We start from the raw sequence: 26,054 nt of genomic DNA on the forward strand, positions 1-26,054 counted from the left end.
TATAAGCACCATGGATGTGGGTCAGTAGGGGCCTACTACGCCTACTACGTTGTAAAAGTGAAAGCGAAACTTAAATGCAACACGTTCTAACATGTTGTAACGCGTTAACTAGACAACTACACCTTGTTGGTTTCACACGGTATGCAAACCCCAACCTCTATCCATCGCCCCCTGACCTCCGCGCCATATGGGGTTTCTCGCTGTCTATACTACAGCGCCTGACTTCCGCTTCTGCTCCTGTCATAATTACTAAGGTCGCTGTTGTCTTTTTTTATACTTTCTTTCAATGATCTACCATGTGAATAGTTGATAAAAACCTAGTATTGGGCGTAGTAGGCCCCTATTGACCCATATATATGGTGCGTATAGCGATAACGCTTATTTAATAGCCTGAGAAGAGTCTAGTTGGCTGGATCCTCGGGTACAAGTTAGATCTGTAGGTCTAGTACCACTGGGCAGTAAAGTTAGTACACATAGTGGCTTTAACATAATTTACCCTGTTCATTATTACCCTCATTACTACCTTTAACTTCAAGTACTTGGGAAGGCAACAGAAAGAAAAAGTACTACTACCAGGCCATCTGACCGTTGTTGAGGTTCAACCCTCGACAATATCTGCTACTCCATGTAAACACTGACTGCTACCATCCCTCCTGTACACTCCGGGCTGCTACAAACTGGGGAACTCATGCTGGTTTCAGCTACACACTCAAAACCAAAACTCTTCACTCTTTCCTCTGCTGAGCTACACTTGAGTCAGCGATGTGGAAATCATAGCATTCGTAAAAAGGGACGGGGAAAAAAAACATCTCGTTAGACACTAAAAATCGGTTTTGTGTCCGTACAACAACGCAGCTCGATAATCACTAGTGCTCTGTGTGTGTGCAGAATAATAAACCACCTGACAAACAGATAATAATAAAGGCATACTGAAAAGACAAAACATGCTTTTAAGCTATGTGGCGTCAAATAAGAACTCTCTCTTTTTAACAGCTATATAGTATGTGATCAGAATTAGGGTACAGGTTATTTTCAAGTGCATTTCATAGTAGTACAGAACGTCCTGCGCCAACTCTTAATTGATCGATGCCTAAGCACCCTCTGAATCATCAGTGTTTGGTATTTAAAGCGTTCTCTTTGCCTGATGTTTGTTTTTTAATCTGTTCTTTATTTAAGATCAATTCCAAGTGGTCGATTCAGGGTGGGAGTAGTGCGTGTATATGTGTGTGTGTAGCCACCAGCAAGCAAGCATACCTGGCAACAGAAAACAGTACTATCAGGTTTGGGGAAAAAGGGGCGTCATTCTTACAGATTGTCACAGAAAAATACCGGTGAGGACGCCACTTTTTTCCGTTTTGTTTATATTTTGAAGACGTCATTTTGTCTCCCAAGAAGTGAGGGCATGCCACTGTCCCAGGCTGGCATTGGCCCGACTTTTACGGTCTTCATCCTCCTCTTCCCCCCGCCACCAGCCGCAGCGCTCTGTCCCTCTGGCTCCGCCCCACAACGCCGTCCGATAGGGAGAGAGTTGAGGCGGGGCGTGCGGCCCCACTGCTGACCAGTCAGAACTTGAGCTGTTGTTTGTTTGGTTACCTTTGTTGTTGCAGTTTATTTTTTTCTTGAGAGCGCAGCAGTGGGGCGAGTCTCTGGCGTTTTTTCCCGGGGCCTCTGGTCGGCCGGGGGAGGGTAAAAAGGGGGGGAGGGCGGGGTTATGTCGCCGCCTTGTCGGGTTTGTTGACTGGTTTGCCTCCGTTCATGACCACGGGTTCGCTGGTTGTGCTTTTGGAAGGCGGGCCCCCGGCGACTTTAGGCACCGCCTCCCCTACATCGTGCAACGAAGGCTCTCGGTACATCGCAACTGGAGGGGTGGCGGGAGAAACGGGGCGGATGGGAGGGGGGGAAGAAGAAAGGTAAAAGAAAGTATACAGGAGGAGAAAGGGAGGGAAGAAAAGGAGAAGATAAGGGAAGCATGAATGAAGGAAAGAAAGGAAGAATGTGAGGAAAAGGTTTCTCTATAATCCAATAGAAATCTGCTCTAAAACCAAATGACCTGGTTGATGTGTGTGTGTAAATGCATCTTACCTTCTATAGGTTTAGGCAGGAAGTGTGCAGCTGGTTTGGTCTTTTTGACCCTGTTGCCCTTCATGGCCTGTCCCTCTTTATTGAGGCCCAGAAACCAGGCCCGGCCCGACTCCTTCTGTCTGTAGAGCATAGAGCTGTAGATCACGTAGTAGTTCTCGAACACCGACTCCTTAAACTTACACTCGGCCGTAAACAGCTCCTGAGGACACACAGAAAAGAGATGCGCGGGTCATATTTTGTTGTGGAAAAAAAGATATTATAAATCGAAAAGTAGTTCCACTATTATAAAAAAGCTTTATTGCACAATCAAAATGAATATAGAATTTTTTTATTTTTTTTTAATATCAACCTGCCAATTCTTCTGAAATAAAAAATAATGATTGACCAGCCACAGACTGACTGAATGATATGTCAGTCTCCCCTGACACACTCTCCGTCTCTCTCTGTATGCACATGAACAACAAACTAAACAGATAAAACAGCGATTGATTCTGGCGACACAAAGCCCCCAAAACATCTCACCCTCCCACCCGCCGCTCTGCTGTTATGTGTCAGAACTCTGTTCCTTGGTCGCCCGGCGGCTCCAGCGGAGCATATTTCAGCACCGAATCAAGGTGTTATTCTTACTGGGAGTGAAATCGTGTCTCCCTAGTGTCCTCTTGCACTACCGAGTCACAGCGAGTATAAAAGGCAGCCTCGGATGAAACATTCTTCTTTTTGGCGAGGTCACAATCGAGAAGCCGGGCTCCAAAAATCAGATAACTGCATTTTGTCAATGACATGTTTCCACTCTTACATGACGCCAACACAGCATGAGATCAGTCTGCAAACTTCCCTTATTATGGCTACAGCTAATGATTATCAACTAATCTGTGGATCTTTTTGATTAATTAACTAATAATTTACTCAATAAAACAGTGAACAATCTCTCGGAACCCAAGATGACGTCTTGAAATACTTCTTTTGGCCAAACAACAGGGAATATTTAGCATTGTGCTTAATAAATGCATCAATTATGAAACATTTTCTGATAATCAATCAACTGTTTAGGCACTATTTCATGCCATTTAAGTCACATTTAAGAGTCTTCGCTAACCCAATTTGAGAAAAAGCAGTCAGCAAACCAGATCCCAACAGTACACTATCAGTTTATTGTTATGTCCTCTTGATATTTCGATAAGATTCAATTTAATTTTACCCTTGTGGTAAAAATTAGATTATTTTTCAGCCAATAAAGCAAAGATTACAACCCTTAGAGCAGGGGTCTCAAACTCGCGGCCCGCGGGCCAATTGCGGCCCGCAAGACGATATTTTGTGGCCCCCACCTTGATATGAAAGTTTAATGTTAGTGCGGCCCGCAAATTTTTTTTTTTTTTATAAAGTTTTTTTGGGGGCATTTTTTCATTTTATTGACAGGACAGTGGATAGAGTCTTGGAAAGGGGGGAGAGAGAGAGTGGATGCGGAAAGGGCCACAGGCCGGATTCGAACCCGGGCCGCCGCGGTCAGGACCAAGTCTTGTTACATGGGCGCCCGCTCTACCAACTGAGCTAACCAGGCGCCCTCGGCCCGCGAGTTTTATGTGAATGGCAGTTTGCCGTTGAAGGTCCCTTTGTTGCGCGAGCCCGAGCTGAACGAACCTACCAATCACAGTGGGGTATATGGCTCCCGGGGACGGGCAATCGGCCGGGCTTGATGCAAGCAGAGAAACATTTCACAACAACTGTGGCGGCGCCCGTGTAACATCGCATAAGCTTGATTAAAGCTTGATTTATACTTCTGCGTTGAATCGACGCCGTAGCCTGACGTGCACCTCTCCAGAAATGTAACTACACGTCGCGGCGACGCAGACCGCAACAGCTGTGATTGGTCCAGTCTCTCAGCGATGCTGAGCGGCCAGGACCCCGGACAACCACAGAAAGTTCTACTTCTCTCTGCCTCCATCTTTTCAATGTTTGTTCACACAAATCCACTCAGATATATTTTCTCTTTTCGGCGTTGCAGTAATGTCAGTAAAAGTTCTGTGGTTCAACAGTTATTAGCTCCAACTCCGCTCAGTTTCTGTTTGTAGTACAAGAAGAAGAAGGAAACTCATAGAGACGCCGCCGCCAACTAGCGGTTTGGTGGTGTAATTGCAGAGCAACACAAACACAGCAGGCACAACTTTATTGCGGAGTGACACCAAGTGGAATGAATATATATCTTGTCACACAGCCCCAATCATGTCTTTTTCAAAGCCTGCAGTGAAGAGAAAGGTTGGTGACGAGCACAGACAATTTCAGGAAAAGTGGGAGACGCAATAGAGGCCATGTTCAGAAGAACCGTTCATGTTCTTCAATGTTCCATTAATGTTCAGGACAGTTCATGTTCAGAAGAACCCATTCAAGTTAAAGAACTGTTAATAATGACGTTTGAGAAGATTGTTTTTTTTTTTAACAAAGCTTTTTTTGTGGAATACCTGATGCGGCCCAGCCTCACCCAGACTCTGCCTCCAGCGGCCCCCAGGTAAATTGAGTTTGAGACCACTGCCTTAGAGCTAAGATCACGTTGTAATAAAGAAAGAAAAAGCTAAATGATAACAGTAAAACACACTGAGGCAGAGAAGTACTGTATGTACACCAGCTAAACGTATGCATACACAGTATCAAGAGATATATAAGGGGAGTTTTGGAGCTTCTCAACGACACCAGATATCTGATTTTTAGCATGGAACATGTTGAAAACTATGACAAATGATGAAATTTAAGTCCAATATTCACTCTTCTTTTAGCTCTGCTTTGGTTTTCCTTAGTCCGTCTGTCTGACATTTGGTATTTGGCAGGCAGGTGGGTTGTCCTTTCACATTATACATAATCTGATCCACTGTTAATATAAAAGCATATTGATTAATGTAGCTTTAACCATCGCTGTATCATCGCATCACTATTATCTCCCCTTGTATAACAAATCTTCCTTTCTTGGGGGCAACATTTTTCTCCGTGAAGGAGCTCTCATAATCATTTAGCACACGATGACTGACACATTTCCTCATTGAGACAATTGCTGAGGATATAAATAGTGTTAATAAACTCGCCCCTCATATGGCTGAGGAGGCTCCTGCCAACCCAAACAATCCCCCCCGGAGGTCCCCAGACCCCAGATTGGGAAGCGTTGCGTCTAGACCGTCTCTTATTGGTTGTTGTGGGCCTCCTGCCAGTGTCACAGACACATTGTCATTCAGCTCAGGTCTGTCGGTCCGAGTCTCATAGCAACATAAGGAAGAGAGGCGACACTGTAGCCGTGGCAACCAACCAGCGCTGAGAGGGAGGGGTCAGTTATGTAGGGGGGGGGGTGCGAGAGCGAGAGAGCGAAATACACACACAAACACTTGAATTGGTAATTTAGCATAGAATGTGCGATATCTCATGCTCTACCACATCCACTCATGCTAACATAGGAAGACACTTGATAAAAGGCAGCAGGGTTTGGTGGCACCAATACGCAGCTGCGATGGCTCAGACGCACACACACACACACACTTGTGGCTCTAGGGGATGAATGGAGGGAGGTGCAGGGGGGCATGCTGGGATATGAAATGTGACTAAATGATTGGTTGGTGACAAAACAAGACGAGATTACAATGAATGAATGCTCTATTGGTAACCACGCTTTTGATTTATATTAACAGCGTGATTGTTCTCTGAAGAGCTCCATATTCTGAACTATATATTTAGTCCTGACCTGCACCCCAGATTCATTATTCATTTGTTAGGGAGGGCGATCTTTGCTGGCGTGCAGGGAGAAGCGCCAGACACTTATTAATGCCGGCCAGTGAGGTCATACATCATTTAATGCCGCTTTTAAAATAAAAGACGTTTGATGTCGAGGCGTCTCTCGGTCACATTTATACCCCGACTGAAATCCAGAGACGAAAAAAAGTGAACTCGCTTCAGATGAAAACCTCACACAGCCTCACAGGTGAGTCATTTTAACAACACACTGCCTGCCTGGATGTGTTTCTGTCGTCATTTTCTAAATGTTCGCGAGCTGCCCACAGGAAGAAGACGGCGAGAAAAGAGTGAATGAAAGAAAACGGAGGGTGGGGTTTGGAAATTGGGACATGAAGGAGAGAATAAATCACCCAGTGAGGAGGACGACGCCTCTTGATTGGAAAAACAGCGGGGGATTCTCTCCCTCTCCCTTCTCTTATCTTAGCATTTCTCTCTTATTTTCTCCCTCTCTGCGGAGATGAAAACACATGCATGCACATTGTTATCTTTTGAATCACACGCACACATGCATGCATGAATCCTAGCCTGAATAGCAGCCGTAATCAGGTAGAGAGGAGCCAATTAACATGTGAAACATCCTGCTCCGAAACACACTAGATTGATACAGGCAGCACTCTGTCCCTTGTCCATTAAAGACCTAAAATAAGAAACTTAAAACCAGAGGGGGGAAAGCAATCTCCACTCCTGGCGCAGCACTACTAACAACACTTGGCAACTGGAGCTGCCCAGTGCTACCACAGATTGACTGCTGGCCACTGGGAGCTTCCCAGTTGAAGCGCATTCATGATATAATGATAATTACTGTTCCAGTGTATAATTTACCAAAGCCTTTGATCCACTGACAATCAGGAACATGTCTTGTTGTAGAGAGCTAGATGAATAATAGTGTTATAATACACTGAGAGGTCAGGCCTGTGACCACGCTGGCCGGGGCAGCTGCCACAAGTTCTCCATTCAAGCTCCGACTCTCTGGGCTCAGCGGCTAAAGATCAGTGGGCAACATCTTGGTCTGAAAAGCGAAGTCAATGCTGAAGTGCCTTAAACTTGCATTCTTTCTAACAGCCAGCAGGGGGCGACTCCTCTGGTTGCAAAAAGAAGTCTGATTGTATAGAAGTCTATGAGAAAATGAGCCTAGTTCTCACTTGATTTATTACCTCAGTAAACATTGTAAACATGAGTTTATGGTTTCAATCGCTAGTTTCAAGTCTTCTTCAATACAGCATGATGTTCACTTAGTAAATTATGTAATTATTAGAGTCAAATAGACCATAAAGCAAAGTATGCTTTAAAAACCAAGATGGTGACGGCCAAAAACCAAGATTGCGACGGCCAAAAAACAAAATTGGGACGGCCAAAAACCAAGATGGCAATGACCAAAAACCAAGATGGCGACGGCCAAAAACCAAGATGGCGACAGCCAAAAACCAAGATTGCGATGACTAAAAACCAAGATTGGGACGGCCAAAAACCAAGATGGTGACGGCCAAAAACCAAGATTGCGACGGCCAACAACCAAGATGGCAACGGCCAAAAACCAAGATGGCGACAGCCAAAAACCAAGATTGCGATGACTAAAAACCAAGATTGGGACGGCCAAAAACCAAGATGGTGACGGCCAAAAACCAAGATTGCAACGGCCAACAACCAAGATTGCGACGGCCAACAACCAAGATGGCGAAGGCCAAAAACCAAGATGGCGACGGCCAAAAACCAAGATTGCATTGACCAAAAACCAAGATTGCAAGGGCCAAAAACCAAGATTGCGACAGTCAAAACCAAGAGTGGGACGGCCAAAAACCAAGATTGCGATGGCCAAAAAACCAAGATTGGGACGGCCAAAAACCAAGATTGGGACGGCCAAAAACAAGATTGCGATGGCCAAAAACCAAGATTGGGACGGCCAAAAACCAAGATTGCGATGGCCAAAAAAACAAGATTGCGACGGCCAAAACCAAGATTGGGACGGCCAAAAACCAAGATTGCGACGGCCAAAAACCAAGATTGGGACGGCCAAAAACCAAGATTGGGAGGGCCAAAAACCAAGATTGCGACGGCCAAAAAACAAGATTGGGACGGCTAAAAACCAAGATGGCGATGGCCAAAAACTGAGCTGAGACGGCCAAAATGCTGAACTCGAGGCTTCAAAACGGCAGTCCACAAACCAATGGGTTTATATACAGTATATGGTAAAGACAGAGTGAAGCTAGATTTATACTTGTAACGACAAAGCCCACACACACAGCTAACTCAGGGGTATATAATTAAAGAGTGATAATGGACAACACATCCGTATCATGTTCCGGTGATGGTATCAAGGAGTGAAATGTGATGCTGAACTGTGACTCAATCCCTATGGCGGGACGACCGTAACACTGTCATGCACACGTGTAATTCCACCTCTTGTAACATGTACAGTGTGTTCTTTCACAGGAAGAACCCAAAACATCCAACAAACCCTTCAAACTAAATGAGAAAACACTGCCTTCCAGAATAGTTGGACCTTTATCAGAGCTATTCGTGGGACTATTGTTGTCAAAAACATTATTATAAGTATCGCTACATATCGATACTGAATATTTGAAACGGTTTTAATACTCATTTTCTGCTTCTCTTCTCTTTGAGTTGACACACATACCGCTATTTTAAAAAAATTAACATCTAAAATGTTATGCCCTCAATGTTCGAAAATGGCATAATATCAATATACTTCAAGGTATTGAATTGAAGTTAGAAATTCCTGTATCGTGACAACACTATGAATGATCTGCCATCGCTACAGTTGAGGTTTGGTTCATTTAAGCACAGAAACTACTTGTTTGAGTTAAAGGAGCGATTGCAGTAAAAGAAAGAGGTCTTGCAAAGCCATAATAATGTCCCTGACAGACCAGAGGGCTTTGTCACGTAAACGTGAACTCATTACGGCTCCAAATGTCTCTTTGTTTGTTCCTGATGCTTGTATAGTCTCTCCCTTCCTCTTGTTGAAAACCCCTAAAATACTCTTTTGTTTTTAAATGAACTGGAAGTCACACGAAGCAACCTTCCAACAGTGTATTTTCTTCAGTGCTGGTAAAACTACAAAGAAGAGTTTGCTTGTGATTCTAGCTTTCGCCAAGCTTTCTGGTCTAGCTGCTTTTAAAAAGACACATTTTCCTTTTCATTATAGCCAAGAAATCACAAACTGGTTGAACTCAAGATAAACATACTATATATGTTTATCAAATATCTAAATAATCTAATTCTTATTTAATGAAATGAAGAGTTTAAAACTCTTCAACTCATGTTTTTAATTAGAATTTAGTTGGAATCATTAATTCCAGCTAAATCATGTGAACCAATAACGCAGTATGATCATATCAACACCTCCAAGTTAATTAATAGCAATAATGAATTATCCCTCAATCTTAGTTTCTTATTTTAGTTTCATAAAAATGTGTTTAATTATGAAAAATGACAACTTTGCAGTTCCATTATTCATAACTATGAGGGAGCAGTTGCTCTACTTGTAGTGTTGCTTTATGCGACTAAGCTCAAGGAAGCTGTTTTTCATCCCAATGTGCATGTATATATATGTCTGTTTGTGTGCGCCGCTCAGTGAGTGGGTGTGTTTGTTTCCAACACCAGTTATTATCACAGCACTAATTACCCAGGGGGATTGTGGGTAAACAAATCATTCTAAAGAAAAGAAAGCCCAAGGAGAAGAAGGAAGAGGAGGAGTGGAAAAGAAAAGTGCCGGCGCATGAAAACAAAAGTGGAGAGGGAGCGCTTGGAGAGGGGGACTTGAAAGGATGTCCTCCGGCCCAGACTGACTGAAGCAAAGCATCAATCTGACTCCAATCACAGCGGCGCCCCCGGCGTGTCGGGAACGCCGCGGCGCTCCTCAGCCACTCCAGACCTGCACACCTGATCCAGTTACGCTCTTATGAAAATGTGTGGCTCTTAATTGGATCAGGTGTGTTTGAGCTGGCGCAACAGGCTCTCCTTGAGGACGGGTTGACAAACAGAACAAGAGGATAACTTCTGTATCTGATTAAAACACCTTTTATCATTTAAACTGCAGCAACTGCAGCATCCTGAATACAAGATTTGTGATCCATGATAGATTGATCGAAAGATAGATAGATAGATATAAAATATAAACATACTAACATAGAAATACAAAATATGTTAGTATGTTTATATATACTTTTTATTTTATAAAAAGAAAACATAAAGGTTATATTATTATGAGGAAGGATTTTACAATTCTGGAAAGGTCCAAATTATTCTCAGTCTAATCAGGTCGGATGCGTTTTGTTTTTTTGCCACATACTTTATGAAAATAGGACTTTCAATTATTTCAATAAATTAGTCTTTGAAGCGTACAAACACATTATTTTTAGATTATTTTCTATTTGTTCTAAGGACATTATTATCATACCGCTGCACTATTCATCCACAGTGGCTCGTTAATAGCACGTCATGCTGTGTTGGTGTTCTTCCTCTATAAGGGTCCATTCAGGTCTTACAGTGTTCGGGGTCCACATCAGATCAGGTTATCTCTTTTTTGTAAATTAATTTATGCACGTCAACGGGCTCGTTTTGGATTGTGTCCGATGATTTGGAGCAATAAAATGGTAGAGATTTTCCGATACCAACGATCGCTGTGCCCGTAATTGATGATGGAAGTAGTTGACGAGTGAGCCATCTCGCTTCTTTCTCATCTCCGCTGAGAGTTGTACATGTGCAGTAGCGATCGGGCAGGATGTACAGAACAGGTAGGAAGTGATAACGTGATATCGGATCGGTGCATATAGACTCACATACTTGCCGATATCTGATCCAGAAGTTGTATTGGAGGCATTTCTGATACTGGAACAACTGAGAAATGTATTGGCGTTAAGTTCAGTTTGCAGATTTCATCACTTCCGCAGAAATGCAATAACATCAGTGAATTAAACTTCAAACAATAAGCCAGCCTTTAAGTCTTTCTTAAAGGTGAATACACCTTTGAGATTTCTGAATACATGAGTCCATTATGTCAAACCTCCTTGAAGAGAGTCTTTGAACGGCTGAACAAAGGCTGCTGACTGTGAGTCGTCGGAGGAAGGCTACACATACACCAGTAATTGCTGACAAACGTCATCAGTAGTTTTTGTTCCAACCTGCTATGCGAGTGCGATGTCTGCCCTGTGGTGCCTTCAATGCCGCGATGCACAGAGCGACATCTTTGAGGAGACTCCACGGCGGCACACCGGCAACTAATTCATCCTCTAGTCGCCAGATAATGTGTGTGCGTGTCATGACTCACATGGCGAACGTTTATTCTCTCTGCCACTCGTCTTCGTTTCTCATCTCTCTGGATGTAGACATCACAGGACTCACTCTGTCTGAGTGCTGGTACCGGCTGCGTTATGAATGGAAGTACACGCCCACGTACACAGACAGACACACGTACGTACAGCACACACACTCCTGTGTCAAAAACATCCTGTTGTAAGAAAACAGGTTGTAGCTCAGGAAGAGGGACGAATATGGAAAAGGATACACAAGGTCTCTGCGTCTGTTTTTTTTAATGTTGCAATGAATGAAATGAGCTGAAACGATTAGTCGAAAATTAATCAGCTGCGGACTCATCGTTTCAGTTATTTCTCAAACAAAAGCAACATTCTCCGGTTTCATGCTCTCGGATTTTTTTTTTTGTCGTATGATAATAAATATATTAGGGTTTTGGACTCAAATAAACAAGATGTTTAAAGATGTTAAGTAGGAAATTAGTGCAGTGTATGAGGACAACAGACAACTGAGTCCCCAGGTCACCTGTATGGGAGCGTATGCTGCGTTCACTGTCTCCAGTTCACCGTCCGGGAGCGTTAATTTAGCAGCCACTTTCCCAGTAAAAGTCTCCACCGCACATTTAGTTCAGTTTAGCAGGCTGTCCGCTGTGTCTCTGCCCGGCGTAACGGTTAAACGGTTAATTATTAACATCCCTATTTAATATGCTATCATATTGTTTAGTATAAGGTGCTTTTATTTTGTATGTTATTTATTTGGTCTACTGGACATCTTTTCAGCACCAGGAGCTGTCCACAGTACGACCCAGACACAGGCGAAGTCTCCGTTTGTTCTTCACACGGGGGTGTTCATTATTAGAGGATCAATTAATGTTATTTTTAGTGGGATTTAAATTGGCTTTGGATTTATACTGCTAGTTTGAAACATACCTAACCTCCTGATTTCCTTCAGGGGGACTAAGAGGTTTTGTGGAGGACCAGATTTACCGTCCCTGACTTTAAGATGTTTCTGTAACATGGCTACCTGGACTAAAACAGAAAGGGGAAGAGAGAGGAAAGAAACAAGCAGGTGAAAAAGATGGATGGAGGACGGACTTGAATTGATGGTGTTCGGGGCTCTAACAGTCTGACTCACGGGGAGCTGGCATGAACGAATACATTTCCATTTCTAATCTTGGCTGGTGGACACTCAGCAAAATTCAGATTTCAAAAACAAGCAGATTTTAGGGGGGCACTGGTGTACACAAACCTCTGTCAAGATCTAGATGCGTCTCATATACGGCTGTCAATTGATTAAAATTTGTCAAGTATTTAATACTCTTACCAACATGGGAGTGGGAAATGCTTGCTTTATGCACATGTGTGTATATATTTATTATTGGAAATCAATTAACAACACAAAACAAAGACAAATATTGTCCAGAAACCCTCACAGGTACTGCATTTAGCATAAAACAATATGCTCAAATCAGAACATGGCAAACTGCACAGCCCAACAGGCAACAACAGCTCAGGTCAGAGGTCAAGGGACCCCTTTGAAAATGGTTGATACCAATGGATTCTTTAGGTTTTCTAGATTCCTATGATGGAAGTATCTTCACTCTAGCTTTCAAACTGAGCCCACTACAACCTTAAAATCACATGTTAATGTGTTAAAGAAACTATTGGCGTTAAAAGGAATGCGTTATTATCACTTTGACAGCCCTAGTCCTCATGACCACATTGGGACACAAACAATTTGTGATGCTCTTTTATCCCCAACATTTCTCACCCTATTCACATAGAGGTAGTAGAAGAAGATAATAATACGAGTAGGAGTAGCAGTAATAGTGGGATGTTGCAGGAAACGCATCAAAGTCAATTTCCTCTTTTCACCTCTCGGCTGACATCCTGACATCTACACCTTCCCAACCGCCCCGACACACACACACACACACACACACACACACACACACACACACACACAACATACCAACGTGTGTATCACACACTCTTGTCACTCCCAGTCTCATTCACACACACGGTCCCAAACTCATCAGCACTTCTTTCCCCCCCCCCCCCCCACTTTCCCCCAGCATGCTCCATAATTATCACATAGCAGCTCATTGCACACCGTGCCATCTGTTAGTGGCACGCACGCCCAAAACCCACACACGTACGCGCGTGGCATGTGTGTGCGCAACCACACACACACACAGCCAGATGCCTGGGATGTGGGATTAATAAGGCAGTCCTACCATGTATAACTAAGTTTGCAGCATATCATTAACAATTTGCAATAAGAGGATAAAGAATCGCGTTGAGAGCAGAGCGGCATAAATTTAGGAGCGAGCCGAGAATACACTACACAAGGAAATGTCCTAATTTAAAAAAATGTTCAGACGTGGGGAAGGCAATATAGAGGAAATTCAAATCACAATCTTGATAGCGCTATGTTGCTATAATAGGAAAGTATAAGAAAGGCATGTTTTATCCTTAAAAAAAAAACAGAATCTACCAGAAAATGCAATTAAATATAACATCTTTTCATGCACACACTCAGTACGTCATGTTCTGATTAGAAGTGCAGCCACAGTGTGCTTAAATTGAGATGTTTGTACCATAAATATCGAGTTATTTGTTAATAAAAAAGTCTTCCAGTGGGTGAAATGCAGCTTGTAGTATCTGCTGACGAGTGCACCGTGTTTAGTTGCAGGTACAGGAACTAGAACGTGATTTGTATCGACTTCCTGACACCTCCACAATAACTAACCCGGCAGGATGAAAGATAATCCAGATGTGTCCGATAAACAAGCTGCTCAGTCTGAACCCCGAACCAATTACACACATACGTGAAGGAATGAACGCGGCTACACCTGCCGGGAGCTTTACAGCAGCCAATTAAAACATCAAGCAGCGCTAACATCACCGCAATTCAGACCTGCTGTATGTAATTCATATATTCGCTATCATGTATAGCTGCCTGCACATCAGTCACAGAGCTGGAACATGATCACACACACACACACTTTGCCTCTACGCAGCTTTAGAGGGGATTTCTGCTGTGTGTGTGTGTGTGTGTGTGTGTGTGTGTGTGTGTGTGTGTGTGTGTGTGTAGGGGGGGACTCCCCCTCTTCAATTATTTACAGGAAGCCCTCATGCATCTGTGACTTTCAGCGACAGGCTGAGAAAGCCCAGCAGAGCAGCACAGATCTCTCGTCTTCCTCCTCCCGATTACTCTTTTCTCTTCCTCTCATCCCTTTGTCTACATTTGTCCTCCTTCCTCTCCATCTTTTTTTTTTACTCTTCCGTCTGAAATATCTTTCCTTCTCTCGTCTCCGGCTTTTCCCTCTTTTGTCTTCAACCTATGACTCCTTCTATTCCATCTTTTTTCCTCCTCTGTCTACAATTGTTGTCCTCCTTCCTCTCTGTCTTCTTTCCTCTTCTGTCTGCAACCTTTTCCTCCTTCCTCTCTGTCCTCTTTCTTCTTCTGTCTGCAACCCTTTTCTCCTTCCTCTCCATCTTTTCCTCCTCTGTCTACAACCCATTCCTCTTCTGTCTACAACCCTTTCCTCCTTCCTCTCCATCTTTGTCCTCTTCTGTCTACAACCTTTTCCTCCCTCCTCTCCGTTGTTGCCTCTTCCATCTACAACTTTTTCCTCCTTCGTCTCCATCTTTTCCTCTACATCCTTTTTCCTCCTTCCTCTCCATCTTTTCCTCTGCAACTTTTTCATCCTTCCCCTCCATCTTTGTCCTCTTCTGTCTACAACCATTTCCTCCATCCTCTCCATCCTCTCCATCTTTGTCCTCATCTGTCTACAACCTTTCCTCCTTCCCCCTCCATCGTTGCTTCTTCTATCTACAACCTTTTCCTCCTTCCTGCACATCTTTGTCCTCATCTGTCGACAACCTGTCCTCCTTCCTGCACATCTTTGTCCTCTCATTGTCCGTGTCCTATTTCTTCCTTTCTTTTGCCTCCCACCTCCCAAGTCCAACCTTTCGTCTCCCCTCTTTCTTTCATGATTGGTCCTGGCCTCACCTTTATTCCCCTCACCTCTCCCTTTCATTTCCCTCCTTTCATCTCCTCCCCTCCCATCCCTTTCTATTCCCCCGTCCCCTCTCTCCTTCTCCTCTCTTCACCTCCTTTCCCATCCTCTCTGGCTCCTGTCATCTCGACCCCCCCAAAAAAAGAAATGAAGGGGAGGAAAGAGGGATGATGTTAGGGAGAAGAGACGTCAGTGAAAGAGTGTGAACTCTCTCTGAAGAGTCAGCACGGAAATAATTCATATTCCGCTCTAGCAGCCGGCCGCTCCTCCTCTACCTCACTTCCCCTCCACTGGCTCTTCACCACCTCCTTCATCCCTCTCTCCAACCACGTCTTCCAGATTGTTCTGCATGTCCCCATCTAATGTCAATGATTTGACAAAGGTTTGATTAATTTAGCTGGTTTATTTTTGCAGTTTTCATTTACAACTTCAAACTGTTTTCTGAATCTTTTGCACTCATAAACAAAAATCCCTCTGTAACGGCATTTAAGGACATTATGCTTACTTAATTCGTACTTGTCCATTATCTAACAATCCATTAAAAAGCTATTTATCTCTGGCTTTTCTCATCTCTCTCTCTCCGTCTAATGCACCTGCCTCCAATCTTCTGTCGCACAAAACCTAAAAAAAACTCTCATATTGTCTTCTGACATGAAAAAAAGCTTTTATTGCATCAGGCATGCTTCACTGCTCCTTTAAATTTAAGCCTTAAAATGTACATATTGTATAATTTAGAGGAGGATTTGTTTGTAACTGCTCTTTAGGGGAGTGATCCATTTTGCTCGGTGTGCCGTCCTTCAGACAGACGAATACGGGGAACGTAATGGCCTGTACGCCGGGCTAACTGAGGGGGAGTTGTACTAAAATCACCCAGCGGTTCTTCTTCTGAGCGGCATAATGAGATGAGACGAGATGAGTGTGTCATGTTAACCGGGCCAATGATCCATTTATCGCCGCTCAAAATCTGCTCTCAGTTTGCAGTTCTTGCACTGTTCTCTGACAGTTTATAGATCTAATGACTAATCGATTAATCAAGAAAACAATGTGAAGATTAATTGATAGTGAATATAATCGGTAGTTGCCGCCCGTTTTTTATTTGTTTTTGACAACTTTAAGTCAACAGACGCACTTTCCTGAATCATTATAAGCCATTTATTTTTTTCCTTGCTCCTGGGGATAAAGTAAGGTCTTATAAATGACCAGAGATTTGTCGAAACAGGCCGATACTTCCATTTGTCTCCCGCAAAGAATTACCACGGCTTAAAACCAAACACCCGGGACCTGGATGAGCAATTAAGCGCCATCATTTTCCAGAAGAGAAGCATCAAGCCCTCAAAAAAAATTATGCTGAACACAACAGACACAAGTAAAAAATACTGAAACAAAGCATGTCTGGTGGACGCTGTGCATCAGGAGTTTCTCATCCTTGTGTGTCCGTGCTTGTATACTGTATGTGTCTGTGTGTGTGTGTGGGTGGTTGCTCACCGATGAGTAGAGGTGACCCTCTCCGTTCATGGCGATGTAGAGGCCAGTCTTGACTGATTGGATGGCCACGACTCTCAGACCCACAGGAATTAAGTTAAACAGAGCTGAGGACAAAAAACAGACAAAGTGAGTTTACGTGTGCGTGTTTCTCCGGACTGAGACGTCAGCCGCTCCGTTGCTCAGTTAGTTACGGTTTAGTTCATGGTGAGGGTGAAGAAGCAGCTCCGGCCTCCGGGGGGGGCTACTCGCAGGGCTTTTAAAACTCAGAGTTTTGCACAACATTGACTGCAAATGAAGACCACTGCTTTAAATATAAATACTCTGCTGCCCAAAACCCAGAGCTAATTTGTCTCTACAGCTCTATAATTCACAACCGATACCAAACACCAATACCCAGTTCTTTTCTATTTTTCAGAAGGAGTGAGTCTATCATCTATATACAGTTATATAAGTTATCACTCTGCCACAGATCTGTATCATCACAGTAAGAGTTATTTAATTATTATTTTAGTTGAGTCATGTAGTGTGCCTTCCATGTCCAATTATAACGCTGCAATCAGAATGAAAATAAGACAAAATAAAACTTGTGTTTTGTTGACATTGACTTAGCTATATGTGTATAAATATGAATTATTGCAACCATTTTTCCCCCCTTAAAATGTTTTTTTCTCCTTCTGACCTTATTAAAAGCCCAATATGTTGAAGAATATTAAAGGGATAATCCCTCTCTTAGCCACAAACTGAGCTTGCGCACCTCATAAAGGTGACAAAATACAGAAATGACCATAAAGCACTTTTATTACAGTAAACTAAATAAGGAAATATGCCATGTTTTATGTGTTATATGCTTAACAAATATATATATTCCTTTGCCAAAAAGGCACTCATCATCCATCACATCTGCTGTAACATCACTCATCGAAAATGTTCCTGCATTGTGTATTATATTTATATTATATATTGTCCATAACATTTTAATATCAGCCTGTTCTTGTCTATTATTCTAAAGGCACAGTCGTGCTCTTGGCTTCATCGGGTCAGTGTTATTTGAAGACGGTAGAGGAGCAGACAGCTGATCACACCCTTATAGCCTCAGGCAGGGATTTTTAAAGGACAATGCTGGTGTCACTGGTGGTTTTGTTCACTTCCTGCAATCCCTTGTATCTTTTTAGATTTGTTGCACTTTATTAGATATGAACTATTTTTCGTTTTTACTAGTATTTTGAGGTCGTGACTGTCAGCTTTTCAGGAAGAGTAACGGATTACTTTTACTGACATTTGGAATTGGACGTGTGTGTGAACAAGCCTTTGGAGGTTTAGCAGAAGTGCTCTCTTCTATATCTGGAAAAAGTCAGAATTAACATGAAATTAACATAACAAATGAGCAAACACTCCAATCAAATGAAGAAAACACAATGACGCTGCTTCAAGAGAGCAATTGACATTTTGCTTTAAAGTGTAAAAACACAATAATGAGGCTTGAAAATTAATATATTTCCTTTGTGATGTAAGCCTGTATCCGGCTCCTCTCTAATGTGAAAATGGGACAAATATTATGTTGATTATTGGCCATCATTAGTTGTGACCTTTCAAGGTTGTTGAACGTCTTCCTCTGTGGTCCATAGAAACCACGACTCTTTAACCCGTACGCCTCTTATTACTGATTAGCCTGAGAGCTCGCGCGGACGACTTGTTGTGACAGACACAATGTCAAACTAACATCAAGGTGAATCCTGCTTCTCTCTCTACATTCAGGATGTCAGTGCACATTTTAGAAAATTCAGACGCAATGTTTCAATGCAGAGACGTTCCAATAAATGGACATATTTTGCCAAAGTAAATGTGTTGAATGTTTACATTTACCAGTCGCAGCATACAACAAGGTTAAAAACAACCTGTGGAGTAAACTGACGACGGTGTTGCACTAGAATCTGACTTCATAAAAAACATCTTCTTGAACCAACGCCATATACCACAGCATTTATAGCTGATTTGCAATGCATTTTAATGATGTTTTTTTATCAATTATGGATGATGTAATTGTCTCATGTGTTTGTGACTTCACTCCTTCGTGGTATAAAGATGGTATTTGTTTCATGGTGTGAGTTCGATGCCAGGAAAAAGCTGAGCTGTCGAATATCCGGTAAACTTAGTGGTGACAGTGTGTGGGAATTCATTGCTTTCATTGCTTGCCTGGCTTTTAAAACATCTGCCTCCTCCACCCCTATACAATGAAGATGAACAGAAGGGCTGCTTATAAACTAGCTTATCTGCAGTGTGTCTTTTTAAATCACTTGATAATCCACAGACCTCACTGTGAGTGTCTTCAGTTTGATAATATTCTCCAATAATGGCGACATTAACTCACACAACTAACCAATTAATGTGTTGAAGATGTGGTAGTCTAAACACACTTAATGAACCCTTTAAAGCTAAATGGTGTAACGTTTTGAAGGCTGTTGCCATGTCTGAAACGATGATTGAATTAAAGCAAAGATATTAGCTGTGATAGGTTGAATCGAAGGCAACTGTTTGCTACTTTGCTACACCAGCTAGCAAAAGTGTGGACTGAAGATGTTGATTATTATGGTTTTGTGTTTTTTCCTCTCTGCTTTAGTGTGTTATATCGTTGTTTGTGCATGTAAAAGGTCTGCAAAGTTACAAAGCCCAAAGTCCACACCAAAGGGAGAAACACTGCTCCTGAACTGCCTGAAACGCCTCGATTGAAGTCCTGCATTTTCTTCCGTAACGTGGTGATGTCACCAAGTAACACATTTGCATAATACCTGCCTAGCAGCCGGTTTGGCACGCCCTCAAACAAAGCCAGTTAGAGCGGAGTCTGAAGAGTTTGTTTCAAGTTGACCAATTAAAACAGAGTGGACCAGCTGACCAATCAGAGCAGACTGGGCTTTTCAGGAGGGCGGGGCAGGAGCTCAAACAGAGCGTTTTAGACAGAGGGTGAAAAGAGGTGCTGCAGCACAGCCGGTATGAGAAAATAAAGCGTTTTTTGAACATTAAAAACATTAAAACATGTTCTTGTAGAAACCTAAAATACAAGTATGAACCTGAAATTAAACCTTGTAGGTCCTCTTTAATGAATCAAAATCCAAAGAAATTGTGACAGGCATGTCTTCCAGTGTGCTTATTCCCATAACAGGTACAGTGTGATGAGCTTTTTCATCATATGCAGAGGGAAATACACACATAGATATTATTTTGTCATTATAAAATCATAATATAACAGAACAATGACCTGTAATGAAGGGCGTGAAAATGGACGTGCTATTTGGGACCAACATCCGTGCTGGTTTTCTTTCTAATCAAGTCCTGATTACACCTGGGATATCAGAGCCCTCATTAATCAAGGTTACATAGAAATGGTCTCTAACAACCAACGTCTACAGTGTTCAGAGCTGAGCAGAAGACATTTTTAAATGCGAGCAGGTACACCTGCAAGTAATCATCCTCGATAAATATCAGACTTTTCTAAACCATCATGCACAGCCTTCATTAACATAAAGATATGCACCCAGCTGATTAGAGATGGTAACAGCCCTCCTTTTAAATGCTGCAGGAAATGTCACTGATGTCTCCCCTCTGCTGAACACGGCTCAGCCAGGGAAAAAAAACGGACAAACAAATGGAAAATGAAGCTTGGCAACAAGTGCGAGCAGCAGTAAATTCTGTTTGATCTACACGCCGAGATGTGGCAGAAATCTGAAAAATGGTGATGGGAAGACATTCGCCAAAAAAATTGATGTGAAGAAGTTTGCCAGACAAATAAATAAATCATAGTAAACAAGTGGGACATTGCTGCAACACGCGGATGGCAGAGAGCAACGAGCTCAGCCAATGTGGAAAGAACACTTAAAGACCAGTGAGCCGCCTGATTACTGATTAGCATTTGATTTTCTCTCAGCCTAGCGCATCAGAATAAGGCAATGGCTACATGAATCAATAAGCCATCCATCTGCTGCTCCTCCCTGAGGGCAGCACTGGGTGCAGAGGTCCAATAAACTAGGCTTTAAGAAGCTAAATCCTCTGAGCAGCCACTTGTTGCTTTCAGTCGAGCAGTTGGTGTGCTCTCTGAAAAACACACTGCCTGCACAACGTGAAATGTATGGAGGACGCAACCTGCCAAAATCAAAAATAAATAAATAAATGACTCACTAAATAAATATGCCATTAAATGCACTAAAAATAATATTAAAAATAAATGTCGGCATTAATTAATTGATCAAATGTGACATAAATTGTCATTTCTATTTTAATTTGCTTCTTTATTTATTTACCTTTGTAGTACTTCCCCTATCTATCTACTCTTCCATTTAATTTTCCCTTTAAATTAATTATTTATTTATTAATTTTTGCATTTATTTTGTATTTATTATAAATAATAATACAATAAATACATTTAAAAAATAAATGCATAAATAAAAGGAAATTAAATAGAAGAGTAGATAGATAGATAATAAGTAATACATACATAAATAAATACAGAAGCAAATTATAACAGAATTATCAATTTATGTCCCATTTTATCAATTAATTAATGCCTAAATGTATTTTTAATATTATATTATTTTGGTTCATTCATGTCTTGACAGCAATGAGCGAGCATATATGATGGCACATACTGTGACTTTCAATCAATACCACCAACCGTCGGCCATTTAGATCAATAAGCTTGAATGGTAGATGGTCTAGCCGAACGAAATGTTCATGATTTCTTTGTGAATGGAGGAACTTGACCCTAATTTAACCTTTTAAATTATCTCTATAATAACTAGGATTCATTACATCTTTACCGCTTGGTCTCGCCTTTTCACAGCGAGACATAAAAGTATCTCTCGACCTTCCATCAAATCCGATGAGGACAAGAGACAGACGTGTCATCTCTAAATAACTATTTGCCCTTGAGAGGGACTGTCTGGCTTTTCTCGGTGATGAAATTTTGGTTTTCTTTTTTTTCTCTCCGGTCTTTCCTTTCCCTTGCGCTGCCTTACGTTCATGCATTGTAAACAAAATCTAAATGTAAATCTTCTCAGAAATGCAAATCTATACATTTACCCTAAAATGTACTGTAATATATCGCCACAGCTGATTGTGTTTGGTATCTATCAGCGTGTGTGTGTGTGTGTGTGTGTGTGTCCACTTACAGGAGTTGGTGCTGTCGTCTTTGGTCCCGTCCATACTTCCATCCTGGCCCATCTGGAGATAGAAGCCCTGCCTGCAGAACAACCTGGTCACTATGCCCTTCAGCTGTGGTTCTGCACAACACAGACACAGACAAAAGACAGAAAGAATAGTTGAAAAAGAAATATGAAAATGTATTTGTATTACGTTTTGTCAGCTTCAACAGAAACGACTTATCTCCAAATTCATCCCCCGAAAATCAATTTCTGCACCAGTCCTGGAGGGCACATTTGAGACGCCCGACAGTTTTGGCATTAAAGAACAATGTGACCACATGCGACCTGATGCATCCTGGGGGATTTCCTGCGGAGAGACCAGTCAGGCAAATCCAATCCATTACAGGATTCTTGGACTAATCCGTCCTTCGTGGTCATTGTTCCACTTGAATAACGCTGATAAATTATTGCTGAACCTTTGATGGTGTAGAGCAGCTTCATACTGGCTTTGTATCTCCTTCATTCTGTTTATCTACTGACCGATATAATAGTTTGTGTCAAACTTAGATAATTGTGTGGATCTCTAATTGTTTCTCCACACCTAAATGTCTTAAGGCAGATACTGTATTATTTTCAGATGATTATGCACTAAAGAAAACATTATTATGTTCCATTTATGCCCTCTAAATGCCACACACTATACCTTTAAGTGATATAATAGTAGTACAGGTACAGACATGCATTTGTTCCACTCCATCATCATTACACTCGTCACCCCTTCTGTAGATAGCGCCGCTTTTTCCACACAAACACACTCACGTTGGTTGGTTGGTGACACTGATTATTTAATACGGCTCCTCACACACTCCTCCATGTGATGCGACCACACCCATTCTCCCTCTCTTTCTGTAAAAACATCAGAGGCTTTCGTCTTCGCCGGCGGCGGCAGCTATAAAGCGGGGTTGGGAATCCCCTTTGAACATGCGTGTGTGTGTGTGTGTGAGAGAGTGAATGAGTAAAAGGTAACGCACAGAGACAGGAAACTGACCCAGTTTAGGAAGAGAGGGTGTGTGTGTGTGAGAGAAAAGAGGGAGGCAATGGGTGTTTTCCATCTTTGTGAAGGATCCATCTTGTGCAGCAAAGGGGAGAAGGAGGGAAGAGGAGCCGTGAAGCTTGCAGCCAAGCACTCGAACTGACTAAACTCCCAGCACACTACTTAATGTGGCATGTTGTGTATAACAATAAATCTCAGTTAGATTAGAAAGACAGCTATTACATTACACTCGGAGGAGTATAGTTGCACGCACATCACTTGGAGGTGGAAATAATATGGAAATATGGAAATTTAGATATCCTTTCTGACGCATAAATATCAACATACTTATTGATAATGAAAATATATGATAGTTGCAGCCACTGCTCCGCACTGCTACTGCGTTTTTCTTTCCTCTTCCTTATAAATACAGCACAGCACAGACTGTATTTTCATGCATTAAAGTAAATATCATTTCAATCTGACAGCTGTGATATTTCTCGCCGCTTTTACGGTTCAAAGTTGACCTGCCCGGCATCCGTCTGTCAAGAGCGGAGCAGGAATCAGCACACGCTGCAGACCCGACTGAAATCAGTCACATTTCAATCTCCCCGTGCTTGTTTGTGCCACGCACGGCCAGAGGACGCTTCTGGAAATGTCATTTATTGTCTCTTATCTTTTGCTAGAACGTGCCTTGTCCTTTATATTTCATCTATGACGTGTTAAATTTATAAAAATGTAAAGTAAAATGTTACTGAATTTGACCTGGAGGCTTTGCATTTAAACATCTGCCTGTCTATTGGCTTCTAACCCGTCTGATATGGATATATTACAGGTGCATTTCAGTGACGGTGGTGTGACTCAGCCGATGGGAATTTTAAAGTCCACGCAATTTATTTCTTCAAACAGGGTTTGTAGAAAAACATTTAGATTTCTCATAGTAAGATATGGAGAAAACAAACGTAACGAGTTAAACTGAGAAAAAACTGAGAAAAACAACCACAATTCAACTAACCAGAGGTTTAACCAATCAGCTCACAGTCCATTCTAGTATCTTTAACTGCTCGTACTGTAATTGATTAAGACAAACATCAGATTGATTATTCTGTCGATTATTTTCTCAATTAATTGATTAGTTGTTTGATCTATAAAATGTCAGACAAAGCCCAAGATGTCGTCCTCAAATGTCTTGTTTTGTCCACAATTCAAAGGTATTCAGGTTACGGTCATAGAGGAGTAAAGAAACCAGAAACAAGTCACATTTAAGAAGCTGGAATCAGAGAATTTTTACTTTTTTTTCTTAAAACATTACTCAAACTGATTAATTGATTATCAAAATAGTTGGTGATTAATTTAATAATTGACAACTAATCGATTAATCGCTGCAGCTATGATCAGAATTGAACATGAAAGTGAAATTTATCTGATGTGACATCATTCACCGTGGCATATAGATTTCTAATCACATCGTCCAGCCCTATTTTGAGCACAATTACGGGCTCAAATGGTGTTATTGTTGTTGTTTGCATAACTCCCCGCTGTAACGGATGAAAAATCAATAGTTCTCCACGGGGGACTGTCCTGCTGCATCCACTCAGCATCACCTCATCATCTATTTATGTATCCATCCATCCATCCATCTAACATCCAGTTATCCATTTACTCCCTATTCCAGCCCGCCGTCGCCCGAGCCGTTGCCACGGCGACATTCCCACAGTCGTCGAAGGTGATATTCCCACTCTTCCCAGCATCTCCACACACACCCCGTCTGTTACTAGGGAAATTCCCATTCTCGCGTTGCCACGGCAACAGCCTCGTGATTCCAGACTGTTCCAGTGGCAGGGTATTCCCCCATCCACACACACACACACTCACTCACAAACTCACACACACACACACACACAGCTATATTTTCATCATAATGTCATCTGATTCAATCAGTCAACCCGTCAGGCGGCCACGCTGATTTGACATGTCATATTGTCTGTTAATTCGCTCCAGTCTGAGGCTAAATACAGTGTTTAACACGGTATAAAATATCAACATGGGTGTCTCATACAAGCGGTGCATTAAAGACCTTCTTTCTCTCTCTCTCTCTCTCTCTCTCTCTTTTTCACACACACAATCACACTGAACAGCACCCAAGTGAAGAATTCACGAGCAGAATGCAACCGTTTCGTCCACATTTACCTCCGAGTGATTAGAGAAACAGTTGGAAAAAAGGTGGATTTCTTATTATGTAAAATACAGATACTGTTGGACCGTTCTGATCGGGTTCAGCTACAGTAAATGTACATCAACTATAATGTGGCAGCAATGACGCAGTTTGTTTAAAATGTATTCAGGTTATATACAAGTCTGCACCACGTATCGTCGTTGAGGCTTTACCAGCCTCGACAAGAATACAATTCTGAGGGGAGCACTTGGCTATCGATTATCCATACCTGCTTGTTATTATGCATTGATCGAACAGCAATGGAAAAGCCTGTACAAAGCAATCTATCACAGGGATAACATATAGACAAACTGAGGTGACAGAGTTAACCACAGAGATGCATTGTGGGCTATTTTATCAAGTTAAAGTTCCACTGGTATCCTACCAGGTGCCTGAGAAAGCACAACTGGTCAAAGTCAACGTGAGGAGCAGCAACTCGCCTATCACTAAACTCCTCATCTCAGCAGTGGATCCTTATTTTGGCATGTCCGTGATCTCATCCTCTCGGTCACTACGCAGGGTTCATGACCATCAACAAATCGGCAAATCAAAAGCTTTGTGGTTCAAACAGCACTCCATGTCGTCACATAAAGATACGACGCAGGGATACTTAACTCACCCCACCACCACTGTAACATAATTGTGGTTTAGGGGTTTGTGAGCCTCGATGAGCTTCAAGAAATGTTGTCTGAAAGCTCCTTTTAGGGACATCGGAGGCAAACTTGTCTCAGGTAAGAAGCCAGAACACGTAACATTTAAAAACAAGAGGGTGTGTTCCAGGAGGCAGCAAAGAGCAGGGAATGAGAAGACCCAATACTGTGCACACAGTGTCGTGACACAATAAATTGCATGACTATTTACTTAACCAACTAATGAGATGTTTGAATCTCCTCGGGCTGCGGGAAATAATGATTTTATAGACTTATTTAAAAGAATTATTGGCACATTAATCAATATCTTACTAAACACACACTCTCCTCACTTTAACTGCATTCTCCTCTTGTTTCCTCTTTCCTAGTTTCATGCATTAAAGTAAATATCATT

The 26,054-nt window shown here is 42.1% G+C and overlaps 1 protein-coding gene across 3 annotated transcripts in view; it reads right to left on the reverse strand.

The window, feature by feature from the left end:
* Positions 1-1,352: 1,352 nt before the first annotated feature.
* LOC141762796 (fibroblast growth factor 14-like) overlaps positions 1,353-26,054 on the reverse strand; it is a 62,426-nt gene continuing 37,724 nt past the window's right edge. For all 3 annotated transcript variants that reach the window (XM_074626866.1, XM_074626864.1, XM_074626865.1), the window contains exons 2-5: positions 21,790-21,900; positions 16,631-16,734; positions 2,083-2,281; positions 1,353-1,858 (exon numbers count right to left, since the gene is read on the reverse strand). In XM_074626866.1, coding sequence (XP_074482967.1) covers positions 1,710-1,858; positions 2,083-2,281; positions 16,631-16,734; positions 21,790-21,841 — 504 coding nt within the window. In that variant the 5' untranslated portion in view covers positions 21,842-21,900 and the 3' untranslated portion in view covers positions 1,353-1,709. The remainder of the gene's footprint in view (positions 1,859-2,082; positions 2,282-16,630; positions 16,735-21,789; positions 21,901-26,054) is intronic.

Source organism: Sebastes fasciatus, chromosome 24, assembly GCF_043250625.1.
Source record: "Sebastes fasciatus isolate fSebFas1 chromosome 24, fSebFas1.pri, whole genome shotgun sequence".
Taxonomy (NCBI): domain Eukaryota; kingdom Metazoa; phylum Chordata; class Actinopteri; order Perciformes; family Sebastidae; genus Sebastes; species Sebastes fasciatus.